We start from the raw sequence: 19,005 nt of genomic DNA, 5'->3' as shown, positions 1-19,005 counted from the left end.
AAAAAGCTCACAGATTGTAAAACATATGTTTCGAATTTATTTTAAGAATTCGTTCACCTATTCGTCAATGAATCTTTTTCTGTTAAAATGTTATTGAACATATGATCGCATGTTACGTTTGCTTCTTTTTCTTCTTCTTCATCTCTGCTTTCTGTTGTCTAAGCTTTCTTTTCTCTTCTTGACGTTGTTCTCGTTCTTTTGTACGTCGATACAATCTACGCGCGAAAAGAGCTGCAGAAACAAGATTGTTAAATTATCGCAAAAAGTAAAAATTTAAAAAAATGTTATTTAATATAAAATTGTCATTATGGAAAAATTCTCAGTTGTTCGCAAGCGCCATATGTGACGGTGTAATTGGATATATAATTTATATAATAATTACGCAATCACTGCTTGATTTTACTATTATCGGTGCGTTATCACTCATAACAGAATCTGTCATTATGTATTTTTATTATATATAAGTTCAAATATTATGCAATTGCAATGCAAGAAATATCATACCGAGTAGAAATCCCACAATCGATACCGCAAAAATGAACAGAATGTAAGACTGGTATGGTGCGAGCCATATGGGCAAAATCGTGTTCCTGGGTAATTTGTTCAGAGACTTTGTTAACACGTCAAAGGCACCCTGTTGGAATTGCTCTTTTTCCTCATCGCTCATCTGTTGATATCTTTCCATTATTTTCGCCAATTTCTCTTGCACATCATCCGGTAGCATACTGTCATTTTCAAACGGGTTCACAAGCTGTTCTTCCATATTTAGTATACAACGAACGAGCACAAGAATTTGATTCGGAGATCACCAGAAGCCGAGGTCTGCGCGAGTGCAGGGCAAAAGTTGTACTGATTGAACACGAACGATCAGATTCACTAATCGAGTGGACTCGATTAGATAAGGAATGTTGAAAATACGCTGAGGTATATGATGCAAGTTCCCTCGACGAAGCGATTTCGCTTAACAGTCTTCATAAACTTCGATTGTGCACACTCGGCAAAAAAAAATTTTATCGTGAATTTACAAACTGTGAAATGATATTTTAATTTTCGTAGGCTCGGCAGAACAGAAATCAACAAACTAACGTGAAGCGTTAACTAATCGGTATAAAAACGTTCTATCAAAGATATCCGATCGAGAATTAACAATTATTTATTCAATATTTGTTGAACGGGAGTGCAAATGCAAGTCGGTGCGGGATATCATACCTTTTACATGCGAAATTACATTTCGCGAACTGAACAAACGATCTTTTCGGCGCCACAATTGTGGTTGAGAAACTAAGTAAACCAGCAGGTTTATCGCATATGAGCAAACTAATCACACTTTACTTCGTGAAATTATTCATTTTCGAATATGATAACTATAACGATATATATCATAGTCGTTTATCTTATAGTATTTGAAGATAAAATTAATTGCTAACGTAAATGATAATAAATAATAATAAATGTATATTAAGTTTGTGCAAATTTTAAGCTTGTCTCGTGTTATTATTAATATTAGTATACTATTAATATTAGTACACTATTAATACACTATTAGTATATAAAGACTTTTATGATTAATAATGCAGTATTTTATTTTAAATAACTATAGCTTTATATTAGAAATTTGGAATATAATTTTTTTTTTAATTAAAATACTTAAACTTTGTAGGAAAATTTCAAAATGTAAAATTCGCTCAAGTGTATTTATCTTTTCGACGATAAGACTACTAATTTTAAACGCGTCATCTTACTGCGTTAATAAAAATGATATTGAAAATCAAAAGGAAATATTTGAAAATGTGTCTAAAGAAAATGTAAAATTGTTCATTAAAGAAATTAAACAATAGTGGTAACAATAATATGTAATATATTGTTCGCAAACATATTAGATTCTACAAAGTCGAAAGATGATATACTTTCTTTCGAGATCATATAATCTAATGTAATAATACAAATTTTCTATATTAAATATTATAGAGCTGGGTGTGTGTACACGCGTTTAGATGCCTTAAATTTAGCCAACAAATATCAGTAACAAATATATAAAGTATAACAAAAAAAAATGAAAATAATTGCAGTAACATTTTAACATATATTTAACGTAAATTATTACATAGAAATATTATATTAATACAAAATAATTTCTTATAAATATATATATATAATTGATATATCAGTTATTAATATATCTATCTTAGAGAGGTGTTTGTTTATTACATTTATTCAACACATCGTTAACAACCGAAAATATTAATAATTATAAATAATTATAAATAATTATAGACATTTTGGATAATCTAAATTTGCAATTAAATAAATTTGCAAGATTGTATGTATATGTATACCAATTAGATGTATACACAAATATATATAAACAACTACAAACAAATGGATCGTTTAACCTTCCTAATTATCCGTATCCGAGGAAGATATGACTACAACCTCTTTTTGTTTGCGACAGAATTCACGCAAAGTCATTCGCTTACCATCTCGACCATCGGTTTCGAACTCGTGGTCTGTTTCGTCTTTAGTTGTATCATATACATTATATTTTTGTTTCCGTGTGACTTTTTTCGTGTTTCTTTTGTTAATCTTTGTTTTGCATTTGCCATTTTTATTCTGAGAAGAACTTTCTTCATACGACCTTTCCCATTTTCGTAAAGTTTTGTCCCAATATCCCCTAACGCATATCATTCCTGGAGGAATCGAAATACTTTCTGTCTTCCTAGGAAGATTAGAAAACAAGTTAGGAAGTTTTCGGTTAAAATCGTCAATTGGTAACCACAAAGAAGATTTTTTCCCGGGATATGTTTTCACAGATTGATCCCGACGCAATTGTATATGAGGACTTAAGTTTTCAGGTTTTTGTTTCGAGATTTTTTCTGGATTCCGTAATGAAACATGTGTTTGTGCATTATTTTCTAAAATAAGCAATTTTTTAAATAGAATTATATACATTTTAAATAGACAGAGCAATAAAAGTATGTTGTAGAAGAGATAAAGTAAAAGTTAATAAAATTTTGCGAAAACATTTTGCAAACATTAATTATTACACGCAAATGATGTAGAAATATGCGTAAATAATAGCTAACATACAATAGAAGAAATAATTTGGTCTCAGCGATAATTAAAATAATAGAAATAATAAAATAAGCGTTATTGAGCAAAAATTAAACTACAACTTTAAAAAAAGAATTATTGAACGATTATCAAGTGTGTAACAAAATCTCGACAAGTATTTCTGGTAAAAATCCTACTTTTCAACAAGATACATACGGAATATTGTTTCATCTTCGCCTGTCTCTTCTAAACTTCGTACTTCCGTTGTTAGTGAATTTACCGGCAGCAGTGTATTTTGCAGTATGATATCATTCTTTTTTGAAATTAGATGTGATCTTTTTCTTCTGTGGGAACCTATAATCGGTGATTCGTAGTTATGAAGACTTTCTTCATACGCAATTGGCCGGTCTCGAATTTTCTCCGGTGTACACGGAGGATCCTGAAATGGTTGTATGCACTCATCGTCGATGGATCCTCGCAAACCTATTAAGGGTTCGTTAATTGACTTTTCCGTTTCAGTTTCCCATTCATTATCCGTATCTTCTAATATTCGCTTTCTTTTTATGGCTTTTTTCTCGCTCCTTAAGTTTTTCTTTTGCTTCACTGTCATATAAAGAATATATTAGTTTTATGATTGGTATATATATATTTTATATACTTTAATGTTAAAATAATAAAAAATCTTATATTTTTTGTTAATTTTAATTGATATAAACCATTTAAAGATTCGTCGATTAACTGATGTTTCTGTTTGGCTTCTAATTTGCTATCAGAGGCTTTCATTCTCCATTTCGTGTCTTCTCTTTTCTTTCCCTTCGTATGTATTATTTTACGGTCTAAAATAGATTAATTTATAATGGTACGTATATATTTTATAGTATAATTTATTTTAATCTCCAGTGATTTAGAGATATCTTTTTGAAAACATTTTCTTCCTCAAATTTTAATTGACATAAACTATATTTTTAATTATATAAATTGTTATTATAATATTATTAAAGAAAGAATATTTAACTCATAATTAGTACAAATTTAATAATTTAATTTTTATTGAAAAATAGTTTATCTATAATATATTTACAAAAATATAATTAAGCATATACATAATAATTCCTCACCTTGTAGCCGCTGTAATAACTGTAAATTTGGTCTGTCTCCACTTGAAGAAGAAGCTGTATCGATCCTAGATAAGGATGTACCACAAGATTTCATAGATGTATTCGGTATGCTTGTGGGCGTGCTCGTGTACAAAGTAGCTATAGTAGCACGTTTATGGCCGTTATTTATATCACGTTTATTAATCATTCGTGACATACTGTTGATTACCGAATGCGCATAATCGGCGTAATTAATATATTAAAGCACTTGAAACTCTTTCACAATTAACACTTTCGACTCCGATACTTGCGTTCGATCGAGGATCCATTCAACGTTTGAGTATTATATGAGAAGTCGACGAACGGTATCTCTCAAGATTTATACCGTTTGTACACAAAACCGTGTCCACAGTCTCCTTCACCGTATTATGCGAAGTAAACATGTTGTGACTCCGATAAACCGATCGTATTTCGGCAATCCAATATATTTATCATTTAAAAAAAATAAGATATAAAAATGAGAAAAAGTTCACCAGTCTTTTTTAAAAATATTTTATTGAAAGTTTCTTACGGAATATATATGTTTAATGGAAAATAATAAAAAATATTAATATATTTACTAAAATATTATATGTTATATATATAAAATATTTTTTACATATTTTTCCTTATCACACGAATTTCCATATTAGTCTTCAATAGTATCTTGCTGCTAGCTATGTCCAGAGAGATTCTCTCTGGTGTTAGAAGTTTTTAGTAGTCGAGTAATCGATTTATCGACTATTCGAATACGAATCAAATTCGATTCGATTCGAAGAGATACGATCGAACTCGACTCACGTGACACGTGTCTCGGCGTCTCGCACAGCTGTTTGCGAAACTGCAATCTTCTGCTTGCCATTGAATTTAAGGTTATGTATCTATCAACGCCGGCAGAGAGGTTAGATTTTAGTGGTATGTCGCGGGACGAACGATGAACAAGCTGCTATCTATTTCGATTAAAGAAGTTAGTCAGAAAATCTATGGCAGCGCAGTGCGACCGTCCGAGATCTGTAAAGCCTCAATTAAGCTAACTTCAATCGTCAAGCCTTTAAACGCTTATATCACTGTGACAAGCCATGTTGCGGAAGAGCAGGCGAGCGCTGCTGATGAGAGACAACAGAAGAATTCATTATTGGGACAGCTCGATGGCATTCCCATCGCCATTAAAGACAACTATTGCGTCAAGGGTAAACCTACGACCTGTGCTTCTCGGATGTTGGCCAACTTCTCCCCGGGCTACAACGCCACGGTCTACGAAAAGCTCAGGATGCAGGGAGCCGTCTTGATCGGCAAGACTAATCTCGACGAATTTGCCATGGGCTCCGGCACTGTAGACTCGCTTTATGGGCCAACGAAGAATCTATGGGGCTCGGAGATGTTGCCTCAATTTTATTCGTACGGGTCTGACGGTTCGCAAGTTACCACGAGGAAACTGCATGAAAAAGATGCGTGGCGTATAGCAGGTACATTGCCGCAAATTGTTAGACATTGCTTAGTGTATCTTTTCTATTGTTTAATTAGCTTACTTTGAGACACATATTAGCAATAATTTTTTGGGATATAATAAATGCATCTTAGGTGGCAGTAGTGGAGGTTCGGCAGTTGCAGTAGCCACAGGTACCTGTTACGCGGCCTTGGGCTCTGATACTGGCGGTTCCACTCGCAATCCTGCGTCCTATTGCGGTCTAGTCGGCCTGAAGCCAACTTACGGTTTAGTGTCACGTTATGGTCTTATTCCTCTACTAAATTCGATGGATGTACCGGGTATTCTCGCGAGAACGGTAGACGATGCTGTATTAATTTTAAACGCCATAGCTGGTCCCGACCAAGCAGATCCCACTACCGTACAAAGAGAATATGTTCCAATTAATTTATCCGAAACGATAGATATTAGCAATCTCAGGATTGGAATACCAAAGGAGTACGGGGTACAAGGTATAAGCGAAGAAATTGAGGGATGTTGGGCAAAGGTTTCTCATCTTTTAGAAGAAGCGGGAGCCAGTGTCGTCCCAGTGTCATTACCTCACACCGATTACTCTATAGTATGTTATTCCGTTTTAAATCGATGTGACGTAGCTAGCAACTTGGCTTGTTACGACGGTATAGAATATGGTCACAGAGCCGATGAATGGGGTTCGGCTCACGAATTGTACAAGAAGACCAGGTCGGAGGGTTTCAACGACGTGGTCAAAGGTCGTATACTAGTCGGGAATTATTTTCTCTTGGCGGAAAATTACGAAGAGTATTATGTTAAGGCGATGAAAATGCGTAGATTAATCGCGCAGGACTTTGACGTTCTGTGGAATAACAATGTAGATCTTCTACTGACTCCGACCACGTTGACTGAAGCTCCGATCTACGACGAATTCGTACAGCTGGACAATCAGACACAGTGTTTGATTCAGGATCACTGTACGCAACCCGCAAATATGGCTGGTTTGCCCGCGATCAACGTGCCGATCGAACTCTCTCGCGAAGGTCTACCTTTGTCCTTGCAATTAATGGCGCCACTTTTTCACGAACATAGGCTACTTACCGTGGCAAAGTGGATCGAACAGATAGTGCGATTTCCGAGACTCGAACTGAAAAATTCATGCCTGCTTGAATAAAATAACTTCCTTACGAACATTTGTACCTTCTTTTATTCCTTTTATATCATCTTTTATATTATCTTTTAAAAGATAAGAATAATTATTACTCTTAAATTCTTTTAAATTTGCGACATCATACATTTCATGTTAGATAGGGAAGAGTTGGGAAAATACGGACACCGGAGTAAGACCGGACACTGCCATTTTGGTATTTTTCTGTCGTCCGTACCCTTCCGCGATAGTGTCACGTGTACGGACTTGACTCCAGCCTGTACACGTGACACTATCGCGGAAGGGTACGGATGACAGAAAAATACCAAAATGGCAGTGTCCGTATTTTCCCCACTCTCCCCTACGATCGATCTATTGCGATTACATATGAATTGCCAATTTTGAAAATCAAATTTCATATATCCTCTTTGAGTATTACATATACAATTAGAACGAAAATTAGAATATGGGTTTTGTCGCGTAGCGCCGTAACCCCGAGGCTATATGCAACGTAAACAAATTTTACTCCGGTATACCTACCATCAAGCGTATTTGAAATTCTATTCGTCGAGTAGTGGCGTTTGCTTTGCAACCAAACAACCCTCATCTCGTTTCATCGCACCGCGCCGTAACGTTCGTATATAGACGAAATTGTGGTTCTTTCCACCACAAGGCTATAATTCTTTGCTTTAAAAAAATGAGGAAAGAGCTTCTTCTCAAGTAAATAAATATTATTAAAAGAGCAACTTTTCATTAAACTTTTAGTTTTTAAAAGCATTTGTGCCTTTTTATGTCGAATCCTTGCACATTTCATATTTACTTTTCATCTCGGCTTCGGGTTTCTAATACGTATATTCACTGTGAGTTGTTGAGATTTGCACGACGAAACTCGGACATTTCGAAATTCATTGTCTCCCGAGGACCCGAGGGTGATTTAACCAGAGAACAAACAACTGACAATACGCGTGTGCAAAATCTATTCACGTAACGTCTTCGATAATTAAATCGTTGTGACATTTTAGTCGGATCTATTGTTTACATCAGATTAAGAAACTAACAGAGAAATGAGGCAATCTAATATATGTATGAGAACACAGTTGTGTTTTATTGTTGCAAAACTCATGACAATATATAAAAATTTGCACGATTATAAAAAATAATAATTACAGATTGTACAATAAATTTAACATCAAATATGATAAGATTTATAGAAAATAAATAATTTTACTAGCCAAATTATGTATAAATTATAATATTTCCTTGTCTCGAAATGAATCCTTGCCGTCACTATTTCAAACATCATTTACTTACATTAAAGAAAAATTATTCGTTGAAAAGTTGAGTAAACGGCAAGACATTCAACATCCACGTACTAAATATTAAATAATATATTCATTTCTTTTCTTTTCTTTTCAATTCAGCATTCAGCGCACTATCGGTCTCCAAGCTTAAGGAAATAATATATTCTGTCTGTTATATATAACTTCGTTCTCCCGTAATAGCGCAAGTGGTATCGAATCGTAATATTCGGATTTCTCCTGTTTAGGCGCAGTGTCGTCTGATTTTACATTCCCTTTTCTTGCCATATATTACGTAATTTCCCGTTCTTATCGCTGCATAAAACTCGGTTTTGATCACTATATACGAAATCACGAGAAATGAGACGATTATGCGTTTCGTTTCAAAGAGAAAACGAGTGCTAGTATTTTCGTTATTCATTGCAGCACACACACACACACACACACACACACACACCTCGCACTATCATATTAAATATAAAAAATTAAAAAATTTCTAAATTATTCTCCGAGTGTTGAAATAAATAATTTTTAATGAGGAATTCCTGTTATTTTTCAATCCATTCGCCTTTCTGTGGATAAAATTAACGCGTATAAGGACAACTGATACTCGAATATGCGGACCGAACTGGGTTACCTCGTGACAAAGCTATGTAATTAATGGCAGAGGAAATAATATATCTAAATACCGTGTCCGGTATCGAGTAAGCTGCGCTCGTATTACATGCTTTAATCCAGGCTCATAAAGCTTTGCGACGGCCATGGGCGAGAGCGCGCCGCGCCACGCCGTGCTTTAAAACATCAAACGCGTTCGGCAATCATTCTCCTTTGAGATTAAAAAATATGAAGCCTTTGTGATCGATGCAACCCTCAACTCCAGCCCGGTTACTTCATACGTTGTTTCGTTACCTCGATTAAAGCTCGTCGTAGATCTGTAACTAATATTCTTTGTACCTCTGTCCGAAAACGCGACTGTTTTGTCGGCTGCTTTACGCGTTCATTATTCCTATATTTGCGCAATTTTGTGTGCAGCAACAATAACAAGAGGGGAGAGAGATGATTACGCAGGGGAGAGAATTATTAAAACTTTCTTACGTTCTCTTTCTTTTTTTCGCGCAATTAATGTCGCACCTATGTTGCGTGATACATTTTTATACGACTTGATTAATCTCGCGAAGAAAGTTAGGAGAGATCATCAAGAGCTGTTTTTAAAAAATTAAAACACAATATTTGTTCATATGTTAAAGCCGCGCATTCGCGCGTTTTGTAATCTAATTGTGAATTGTATAATTTTTAAATAATTGTATATATAATTTAAAAAAAAAATCGATAAAATCAAGGAAGACGAGAGGCGCATATTTGATTCAAAATTTCCCGATTTCGAACACGATGCGTTGTCGATTATTGGCGGACTGTTGTTCTGCATCCAATTAACATCTGCTTGTCCAGGCGCAAAATACAATACGCGCAATGAAAGCTGAATTTCGAGAGTACGCGCGCGATCTTCCGATTTACAGCCAATCCGCATTAAATTCTGCGGTTAGGTAACAGAGTATACGTACATTCAAACACCCTTTCACATCCAGATCTTCATACGATAAGCCAACGTTTCTCAACGAAATTATAGAAATTGTAACACGAGAGTTTTAGTTAATATTGACTAATAAAATCCTTTCTTCACACATCTTTCATAATTTTCTATTCTGCAATTAAAGTAAAATTTAAATGGCGACAAGTTTTAGAATCTTTTTTATTTTTATAACGTGTGCGGCTGTGTAAATTGAGTAATGTAAAAGCGCTGAATTTCAGCACCAAATTTCAAAGAAGAATATCTGATGATAATTAATAAGAACAGTAAAAAAAAGAATTACAATCGCGTTTAGCAAGGTTTTAAAAGAACGAGCTGCGAGAATGACACTAACCCTTTGTTGCACAAATTTTTCTGTTAAACATATTTTGCTGACTAATTGTAAAATCGACTGTAGTGCATTTTGTGATCCTTGACGACCTGCTTCTTTGATTATACGTAATGCACGTTACTTATTTAATATTACATACAGACTTTTTTTTTCAAAGAAATATTATAAAATATTTAAGGATACACAAGGAGATCCTTGTGCTTGCATTTCGCGCTAACTAGTTTTTCAATATTAGATTTTATAGAGCAGTTAAAGACCGTCTCAAAGCTAGTTCTACTTGCAAACGCCGGTTTCCGTTTTATTTTTATAGTGCTATAAGAGCAGAAAATGCAGCAGTTTCACACATGTAAATTGAGTGAAAGGAAGAAGTAGCGCACATACGAAAAATTGAATACTGCAGATATACAATATTTTCGGGAAACAGAGTGAGAAATCCTTAGAGGAATACATTGGGACAATTATTAACAACAAGAAGGTGGTGGAAGGAGACGATTGTGAGCAGCTCGCGAGTAGGTTTTCAGGCAAAGGTCGCCAGGGTAATTTTGTTCACGATACGATTTTGTCGTTGCACCACATGCAAGCCTCGCTCTCACCTTCGCGGCGCGGAAACGCCGAGAATCTCGGAGATCGGACGGCAGGGATGGTTTCGCCGAACGAGATGGAGGGAAAAAGGCAGGCGGCTGGCCTACGTGCGAGAGGGTGGCCGTCTCTGGGAAAACAGGGTTGGGCACGGGGTGGCGAGGACGCATGCGTCGGACCCGGCCGTCGGGGGCTGTCGTGTCGCTCTCTGTCGTCGGTTACGCCAGTCGTCGTGACGACTTCGTGCCGTCGTCGTCGAGAAACGTCGTGTTTTTAAATCGTCCGCCGCGCGCTCACGCACCGTCACCGAATTTTCCCTCTCTTTCTCTCTCTATCTCTCTCTCTTCCGCATTCTCGCATCTTTACCTCTTTCTCCCTCTCTCCTTCTCTCTCCCATTTCTTCCCGTCATATTCGCCGCCGCGGCCGTTTTCGCCCGTCGCTCGCTTCCGCGCGCGCGCGCGCATGCGAGTGCGGGAATGTCGCGACGTAGTTCAAATCGCTGGCGAATTCGCGTCGCGGGTGTCGTATGCCGCGAACGTCGTCGCGGATGAGCGTTTCCGCGTGTGTGCTCGGTCAATGGGGGATCGTACGCGAGTGATCTCGCGAGGTGGTGCGACGGAGTGACATACCCGCGCGTCCCTCGCGCGACCGCCGAAATCGGTCGGCGCGGACTTGGACAGGTGCGCGAGTGACCACGAGCACCCCTCCTACCTGCCGCGTTATCACCGTCGGTTGCGCGCGACCACCCCGCAAAGGTGCTCCATGATTGCACCCCGCGTCGCGACAAGTGGATGGGCTTCGGTACCGTAGATCGCCCGATATCGCACAAGTGAGTGTAATAGATGATTAGCGTAATAAATACGAGAGAGAGAGAGAGAGAGAGAGAGAGAGAGAGAGAGGTGGGGGGAAGAGGTAGAAGGAGAGATAGACAGAGAGAAAGAGTAAAAGACTATATGAGTGGAATTTGGACTAATATCTACAATTGAGGTGGTTTCAAGGGTTTTTTCCTCAGTACGATTCCTCAGTTTGCAATTACAGAGTGAAATTAGAGCTATGTGCTTATCGCGGACAAGAGTAATAATTGCGAAAAATATATTGTTACGCTTTATTATTGCGTATCTGTTGCAAAGAAAATGGTTAACGCAAGATTCATTAAATTTTACAAGATTAATGTCCATTTCCGTCAATATCGATTAACTTTAATCTCGGTTAACTTAGTTCTAAGAATTAGAAAGAAATAAAAAGAAAAATTAAACTAGAATTAAAATTAATTTGCATTGATAAAAATGGGCATAAGAGGTTGATAATTAAATAGAGATAGATGATCATAAAGCTGATACGTTTGAATGTGAAACAGGATCATTCGAGAACTGCTTCAGAGTTGAATATAATGCACTGTTTCTCGCGGAAGAAACGAAAGACCGCGAGGGATCATGCGTTCGAACGTATTGCCCCGAATCGATCTACCGTTATTTCCGTAACATATGGCACGCAGTGGAAATGGAATAGTTTAAAATATACAAATCTGTTATCCGGATAGATCGCAGGCAAATAGATTGCCGTCGTACGAGTACGCGAAGTTTTTCAATGATCGGGAAACTTTTTCGATGGTGTGCGACAAGTAAGGATATTTTTCTCTCCGAGCAATTTTTCTTGCAGACCGATATTTTCTCCGCTCCTTCGTGCTAGGGTCTTTGCAATCGGTTACTTTGAGTAATTTCAAGACGATTCCGCAATACAGATAGCGACAACTATACATGGGGTGTCGTCTCCTAGTAGATAACACTTTAATTATAATGAATTCCATATTTTGATAAAACGAGCAACAAAATTAACATAAACTAATATAATATGTAATTATTGTAACACGAATATGACGTAATGTAATATATAATAATAATAATTATATCAATATTGCAATTACATAATAGATTCCACGTTAATAAGATCATTATTCATAATATATTATATTTGCATTTGCCGGACGACGGTACGTTGCAAAAGTTAAAATGTCACAAGCCATGAAATAAGAGGAATCGGCCGCATAAACTCCGCCGGACACAGTGACTCGTTGCAATGCGACATATCAGCGGCAGTTTAGCACCGTTGCCGTCGTACTTTTGTTGCCGCAGTTCGCGCGACTATGTCATTTCCTTTTTCCGCCTAACATCGGGTCGTCCACGTATAACTCCGTTAGACGAGTAAACAGGATTGTGTGCCTAGCAGAGGCTCCCTAGTACTTTCCACGGTGTTATACCGAAGAACACGCACGAACGGGGGAGTGTCGCGCATTTCGCTCTTGTGCGCGACGTAAGAGGAAATCCTATAGTTGCAACGTTTGTGTCCGCTCTGTCGGTTTGCATCTTTGCCGATAAGTATATCGCGCGCGGCGTGAAACCGTCGCGTCGACGCCTCCGTTTATTCAGACCCCGCGTATTGAAAAACCAGAACAAACGGAGTATAAGCGTGGACGACGCGAGAAAATGAGACAAACGGAGAAACCTTGGCCATCATATTTAATTTTCAACGCGGAACCTCTCGCCGTTTATTTTTTCTATTTTCTTTTCCAGCGACACACCACCTCGTTTTTTTACTTTTGTTTTCCTTCACGTAGAGCCTCCCTGTCGCACCCTCTGTGTATTTGACGCTTTAGTATCGGATTACCGTTCTACTAGTTCGTTTACAAGACTACATACAGGGAAAACACGTATAGCTTGTAGAGAAGAGCTACCGCACGTACGGTTCATTGATCATTCGGTCGATTCTTATTGCTCTTTTTTAGGCGAATTATGCTAATTAGTTTGCCCAGTGGCGAGCCGTCACATCGTCAATTCAATTGATCGCGCTAGGAATAGCTTCACGTTTCTCTCCTTTTTTCCCTCTCGTTTCTCTCGTTTATCTCTTCCCAGTAATTTTTCGTTCTATTTTGGAAGCATCAGTTCACGCATTATGCAAGGATATATATATAAGATTTCGAGGGAAAGTTGAAACGTTCCTTGCGCGTGCAACCTTAATATCTTCGACGCGCGAGACTTTCTCACGATTCATCATATTTTTATCTCGCTTCGTTAATCGCTGTAATTTTTTATCTAATTAAACGATAACGGATTGCATGCAAATAATACATCATGTTGATAATTAGGGTAGAGTCTTAGATCTTTTAAGATTATCTCAGATTCAGATTTTTTTATATTCTATATATGAATGTTTGTCATATTTGCGTTATACGATAAAAAATACGATACACGAGACGGAAAATATTCTGAAAATATTCTATTCTGTGGTAATCAATATTCATATTCTTTGTACGTTTATACACCATTCGAAAGTTTCATATTATATACAGTATAAATACAATTGTTATACTGGAATGCGTTGAGTCCGCGATACGTGCGTCCATGACGTAGTTCCGCTCGATAAGAAAATTCATTACGCTTCGGAAAACTGCGCGTTACGTGAATAACGTCATGCAGTAAAAAAGGAAGGCACAGCAAGTTCACGATAACGAAGCATCGAAGACCGGTTAGCCGGTTAATTTCATTATCGAGAACGGCCAGTAAATCGTGTCCTTACTCCATGTTGCATTTAATGCCTCTCATATTAATTCGTGAATTGAGTTTAAAGCGCGTTACTGACCTTTTTTCTGTCATTTCGTGCTCACTTAGTATCGTCACTTAATAAATCGATGCATCTGCTCTCGATCATAATTATGATCTATTAAAAGGTAATTTATTAATTTAAACAAAATTATGAGATGAAGAATGGCAAATCTCCTCAATTACTTAAAGTTTTCGATTCATCTATTTAAAATATGTGAATAAAATTTAATTAATTAATAAGGCAAATGTATAATCGTGAAATATTTGTGATTTAACAATAAGATAATATATTCCCAAGATAAAATAATATTAATTTTAATTTCTAAAATGGTAACATTATATATATCTCAAAATTGGCTACTTCAATTTCAACTCGAGTTGTTCAGATTATAGGACTTCTCGACCGCAAGGGATTAAAATTTCGACGAGCTTAATCCGCGGTGTTCGATGGGAGGGATTTTATCGACAATCGTAGAAGGACATCACGAAAGAGGTGAATAGTTCGCGAGATCAGTGTTGGAAAGAGAGCTCGCGTTAAATATGAAGATGATCGTACAAGTTTCAGAACATTTGCATCGCGCGTCGTGAAGCGGCGCCGAAGGCTTCTCCACAAAGAGAAGCCGTTTATATTACGTTGATTACTGAAGCGCGTGAATTCGCATGGCGGACGATAAAATTTTGCCGTCACTCGACGGACTGGGCTCACCGTACTAAGAATACCTAATATCGATTAACCTTGCGACCCGTACACGTGAGAACGTTCTTATAGTATCTATTTTTTACTATACGTAATTAAATACCTGACCCCCGTGCTGCTATGGGACTCCGTTTAATACTAATGATATAATTACACTATAGCACAAGGCATTGTCACAATGATAGGCATCAAGGTTGTTTTCATGGTTTCCTTCGAGGAATTCGAATCAATATTTATAGGTACATCGAGATATACGAGATATAGAAAGATCAAAAAGCTTTTCGTATATCCAAGAAATCTTTATTTTGTTAAAGATATATGTAAAAAAATTGACATAAACTTTAAAATGATATGAATTTTGGATCGAAAATGCAAAAACAATTAAGTGAATGTAAAACAATTAAGAAATATTTTTCATTCTGTTATAATTGATACATTTGCCTTGCCGCATTTTTTTCGTAGCACGCTAATGAAATTCACTTTTTTATTTTTTAACCAATTTTACAAATATTACAAAATAACGTTTTATTACTTTGAGCAATATTTATTATTCTGTTTATTTCAATTATATAGATTTATTCTTCAGACAATATAGATTTAAAAATATTTTTTTCTTATATATGTATCGTGTTACGTTCTTATTTTATATATAATTTTATATATATTGTCACATATCGCTAATTTATTAACCAATTATATCCTTCTTCATTTATAATTAATTTAGTAAAATTATACACAGCTGCGAAATTCGATGTTTAATTTAAATTATTATAAACTGTATAATTTTTATCGTCTCCACACAATCGGAAGCATAACTATTAAATATTATATAGCACCCATTGTCTGAATTTGCAATTACTTCCGGCAATACTTAAATTGAGCGCATATAGTGCAATATCAAATTGCAATCGATATGCAGAAGCAGCTTACGCTTTTCATCGAAATGATATAATCGCTCGCGGCCGTTCATTTCCCCCCGTTAAATTCGTCGTACGATCTAATATCGACGGTATGTCGTAATATCTTTTCATTTATGCTTTAACGAGAAGTGCGCGAAAAAATTTAAATTTTCCACTTATCTTACAATTAAAATTCTGCTTTCCTAAAGAAGAGGATAAGAAAATCCTATTTTAATTAAAATTTTAATGAATTTTATGTAAAAACTTTCATCTTTAAACGTGTCTTTGTTGATCATCTAAGAGAATGTTAGAAATGTTATCTAAGAGGATATATCATTTCTTTCAAAAATTTTTCTTTACGTTGCTGTCTTCGCGATGTTTCGACGCAGTTCTGATCCGCGAAGCCAAGACGCCAATCATCGCGTGTAATAGTTTTCTTGTGGCGCAGATGGTACATTCCTGATTCAATTGGATGACAAAAGGCACGTTTACGGACAATACGTGTCACTGAGCTGCAGAATGGTTCTCCCCTTTTGATATGCCACTAGCGATTAAGTACCCTAATCTCACTGACATCGTTCACCACTGACAATGCTTGTGTTGGGCCAAAGCCTTTATAAGTCCTGGGCACTTTTAATTGAAAGAACATAGCTTTAATAGACGGATACATATGATAATTCGATTAAAACAGACTGTATACAGATAACTTTATAGATACATATTATGATTAAAATTGGATTGCATTCATAATTTGCCTCAGAATAAAAAAAGAAGGATTTTGAAACTACTATTGCAAACATTTTTTTGTTAAGTTTCAGTCTTGCGGTAGGATTTTTTTCTTTCGCTTTTACCTTTTATCGTGCAATGCAGACACGTTGCATTTTTTTTATGATAAAGATAATCCGATCCCGCGAATTTGAGTTATGGCGTTGCGGACAGTGCGGATAAATAAATAGTACCTGGTGGCGCGTCCCTTTGCACCGGTGCCAAAAAGGGATGGCAAGATGGGAAATAAGGGGATCAGCAGAAATCCCCTGAGTACGGCATAATGGATCCATTGAGAAGGTATCAGACGAGATAGGATATATACGTTCTCTCTCTCTCTCTCTCTCTCTCCCCCTTTAGAATATTATAAGATAGATATACGATATACCAGAACAATTACAATAACAATTACAGCAATGAACGTAATTAAATAAGCACGCAATAGAATGATAAGCGATATTAATAATGATAACTCTAAAACCTATAGCGCGCGTTATAAATTATAATATCTCATAATCGAATCAATTAGAAGGAAGCTGTATAATCTCCTAGAAAGTATAATAAATTAATTGAATATAATAATTAAGCAGTGTCTGTTAAATTCGCTGGTTAAATTTGCGCACGGCTCTATAGTTAATCTCTAATAGCCGCCGCGGGTATATAAAGTTACGGTAACGAGAGATAGCGATTGGCCGTGTCAAATAAATTTAATCTGTTTTGGAAAGCCGTACATTGCCATACAAATGATATTACAAAGCAAATAATATACGATGCTATTTTTAAAGTATGTTATTTTTTCACTCAGCCAAATCATTTTATGTTATTTATATACACATGCACACATCTACACATTCGAGGAATATTTTTGATTAATAACGGTTCCTTTATTTAATACCGTTATTATCTAATCCAAATACCAAATCTGCTTGTTTTGATTCATTGTTTTAATTTACTTTCAATTTTATCACCACAGAATTTTTTTATTTTATTGCAAAATTTACTCTATTACCGTATAATGTTCAATTTGATTGATAAATAAAATTTATTCGTGCGATTCATACGTCGAACCAGATTTACAGCGCGACATCGAAATATATTTCCGGCGATTGAAAGTTATTTTTCACCGACATGACCTTTACTATTTCGATAATCCATCTCTCATTGTTTTAAATTTAAACCGATACTGGATATCTTCCTCTGCTAACAATGCTCGCCCTCGAAGCTACTCGAATTACGGCATCGCGACTGGTCAGAGCGGATAAATGGTACCTAATCCTACTTGCCGTGATGCAAACTAGGGTCAAGAAGCGGCGGATCTTTAGAAAAGCGCGCGAGAAGCTAATAGTGCATCGACCTCGCGTTTCGCTGGGAGAAAGAGAGAGCCGTTTATTACCGTCCGAGAATAACGTTTTCCGCACAAAAATAGTAGTCAAATTCAATGTAAAAGGAAATATATCTATTTTGAGTCACCTTTATAAAATTATCCCATTTTCAGAATTTCGGTATATAATTGACGGTTCTGATTCATTCATAAAAAATTATACAAGATTTTTTCAAATGTCACAAGAATATTTTTGACAATTAGAAAATAGAAATCCGAAAATGTCGAGTCATATTTCCAGTTTTCATGATTATGATTTTTTTTTTACTTTAATTAGATTCGATTTAAATTCTCTAATTTTTTTCAATAGAACTTTTGAACGCCATACAGAATTCTTTAAAAAAAATCAGGCCTTTAAAAAAAATTTGTCTTCGAAAAATGGAAAATTTCTGTCTAAAAAATGAACAATAGCCGAAATTCTTTCACTTTGTGTTTTACTCGTTTTAATATTGATCGCAAAATTTTTTTCTACAACAACAATAGTGATACCGTTGATAGCGTATAACTTAATGATCGACGCTGAACAGAAGATTCAATCAGTATTCATTCAATATTCATCAATATTCATCAATATTTATTTAAAATATATTCGAGGAACGCGTTGTACAATAACATTGTACGTTTTACGGCAAAAATTTACATTCCGTATGCTCTTCTATTCTACAATTTATTGAAATTACAATTTTAGAAAATACATGGGAAACGCATATTAACCGTCCAATATTGCAGCGTATATGATTATTCTTTGAGTTAGTATTACTATATTTACGATCCAATATATATAGTTTGCTAAGCGCGCAGTCACGAGTTTGAAAGAGAGTTTTTGACGAGCGGAGCGAAGAAAGGGAAGGCGAATACGGTGCAAGCTGTTTCGCGAGAAACTTTTGAATTATTTCTTCGCCATTTCTTCGACTGCAAGGAACGTCGTAGCGGGATATTATATTTTATAAGACTTTGTTTTACGGTATCGGTGAGCAAAAGGGGGAAAGTTCTCCCCTATCTTTAACATCGTTTCCGTCGACAGGAGAATGCGTCGGCGAGTTCGTTTCGCAGAGAAAGTTGCGGTCGACGGTGCACAGATCGGATAACTACGTT

General features: G+C 36.1%; 4 protein-coding genes across 7 annotated transcripts in view; 2 read left to right on the top strand and 2 right to left on the bottom strand.

Annotated features, from left to right (window-relative positions):
* Window positions 1-12: 12 nt before the first annotated feature.
* LOC143894727 (uncharacterized) lies at window positions 13-971 on the bottom strand. The gene is made up of 2 exons (XM_077401318.1): window positions 505-971; window positions 13-231 (listed from the first exon to the last, which is right to left on the bottom strand). Exons 1-2 carry the CDS (start codon window positions 761-763, stop codon window positions 113-115), a joined length of 378 nt encoding a protein of 125 aa, XP_077257444.1. The 5' UTR covers window positions 764-971; the 3' UTR covers window positions 13-112.
* An 870-nt stretch (window positions 972-1,841) lies between these two features.
* On the bottom strand, window positions 1,842-4,614 carry LOC143894742 (uncharacterized). Its single transcript, XM_077401368.1, has 4 exons — window positions 4,170-4,614; window positions 3,768-3,887; window positions 3,268-3,654; window positions 1,842-2,912 (listed from the first exon to the last, which is right to left on the bottom strand). The coding sequence occupies exons 1-4, from the start codon at window positions 4,363-4,365 to the stop codon at window positions 2,398-2,400; spliced, it is 1,218 nt and encodes a 405-aa protein (XP_077257494.1). The 5' UTR covers window positions 4,366-4,614; the 3' UTR covers window positions 1,842-2,397.
* Window positions 4,615-4,985: 371 nt separating this feature from the next.
* Window positions 4,986-6,816, top strand: Gata (glutamyl-tRNA(Gln) amidotransferase subunit A, mitochondrial). The gene is made up of 2 exons (XM_077401367.1): window positions 4,986-5,653; window positions 5,769-6,816. The coding sequence occupies exons 1-2, from the start codon at window positions 5,122-5,124 to the stop codon at window positions 6,797-6,799; spliced, it is 1,563 nt and encodes a 520-aa protein (XP_077257493.1). The 5' UTR covers window positions 4,986-5,121; the 3' UTR covers window positions 6,800-6,816.
* Window positions 6,817-10,807: 3,991 nt separating this feature from the next.
* The window catches only part of Liprin-gamma (liprin protein kazrin), a 123,047-nt gene continuing 114,849 nt past the window's right edge, over window positions 10,808-19,005 (top strand). For 2 of the 4 annotated variants that reach the window (XM_077401357.1, XM_077401356.1), the window contains exon 1: window positions 10,808-11,398. The gene's annotated coding sequence lies outside the window, so the exon portion shown is untranslated. The remainder of the gene's footprint in view (window positions 11,399-19,005) is intronic. The other 2 variants (XM_077401363.1, XM_077401362.1) reach the window with 1 other exon arrangement.

This window comes from Temnothorax americanus, unplaced genomic scaffold, assembly GCF_048541705.1.
Source record: "Temnothorax americanus isolate GAGA-0224 unplaced genomic scaffold, ASM4854170v1 Scaffold14, whole genome shotgun sequence".
Lineage (NCBI taxonomy): Eukaryota > Metazoa > Arthropoda > Insecta > Hymenoptera > Formicidae > Temnothorax > Temnothorax americanus.
This window is presented reverse-complemented; position numbering and strand designations above follow the sequence as displayed.

Excerpts from the sequence above, each read along its gene's own strand:
- LOC143894727 (XM_077401318.1), bottom strand. The coding sequence starts at position 763 with ATGGAAGAACAGCTTGTGAACCCGTTTGAAAATGACAGTATGCTACCG. Across the intron at positions 232-504 it reads GATTGTGGGATTTCTACTCG|CTCTTTTCGCGCGTAGATTG; the intron begins GTATGATATTTC and ends TTGTTTCTGCAG.
- LOC143894742 (XM_077401368.1), bottom strand. The coding sequence starts at position 4,365 with ATGTCACGAATGATTAATAAACGTGATATAAATAACGGCCATAAACGT. Across the intron at positions 3,888-4,169 it reads GTTATTACAGCGGCTACAAG|ACCGTAAAATAATACATACG; the intron begins GTGAGGAATTAT and ends AATCTATTTTAG. Across the intron at positions 2,913-3,267 it reads CGAAGATGAAACAATATTCC|AAAATAATGCACAAACACAT; the intron begins GTATGTATCTTG and ends TGCTTATTTTAG.
- Gata (XM_077401367.1), top strand. The coding sequence starts at position 5,122 with ATGAACAAGCTGCTATCTATTTCGATTAAAGAAGTTAGTCAGAAAATC. Across the intron at positions 5,654-5,768 it reads AGATGCGTGGCGTATAGCAG|GTGGCAGTAGTGGAGGTTCG; the intron begins GTACATTGCCGC and ends AATGCATCTTAG.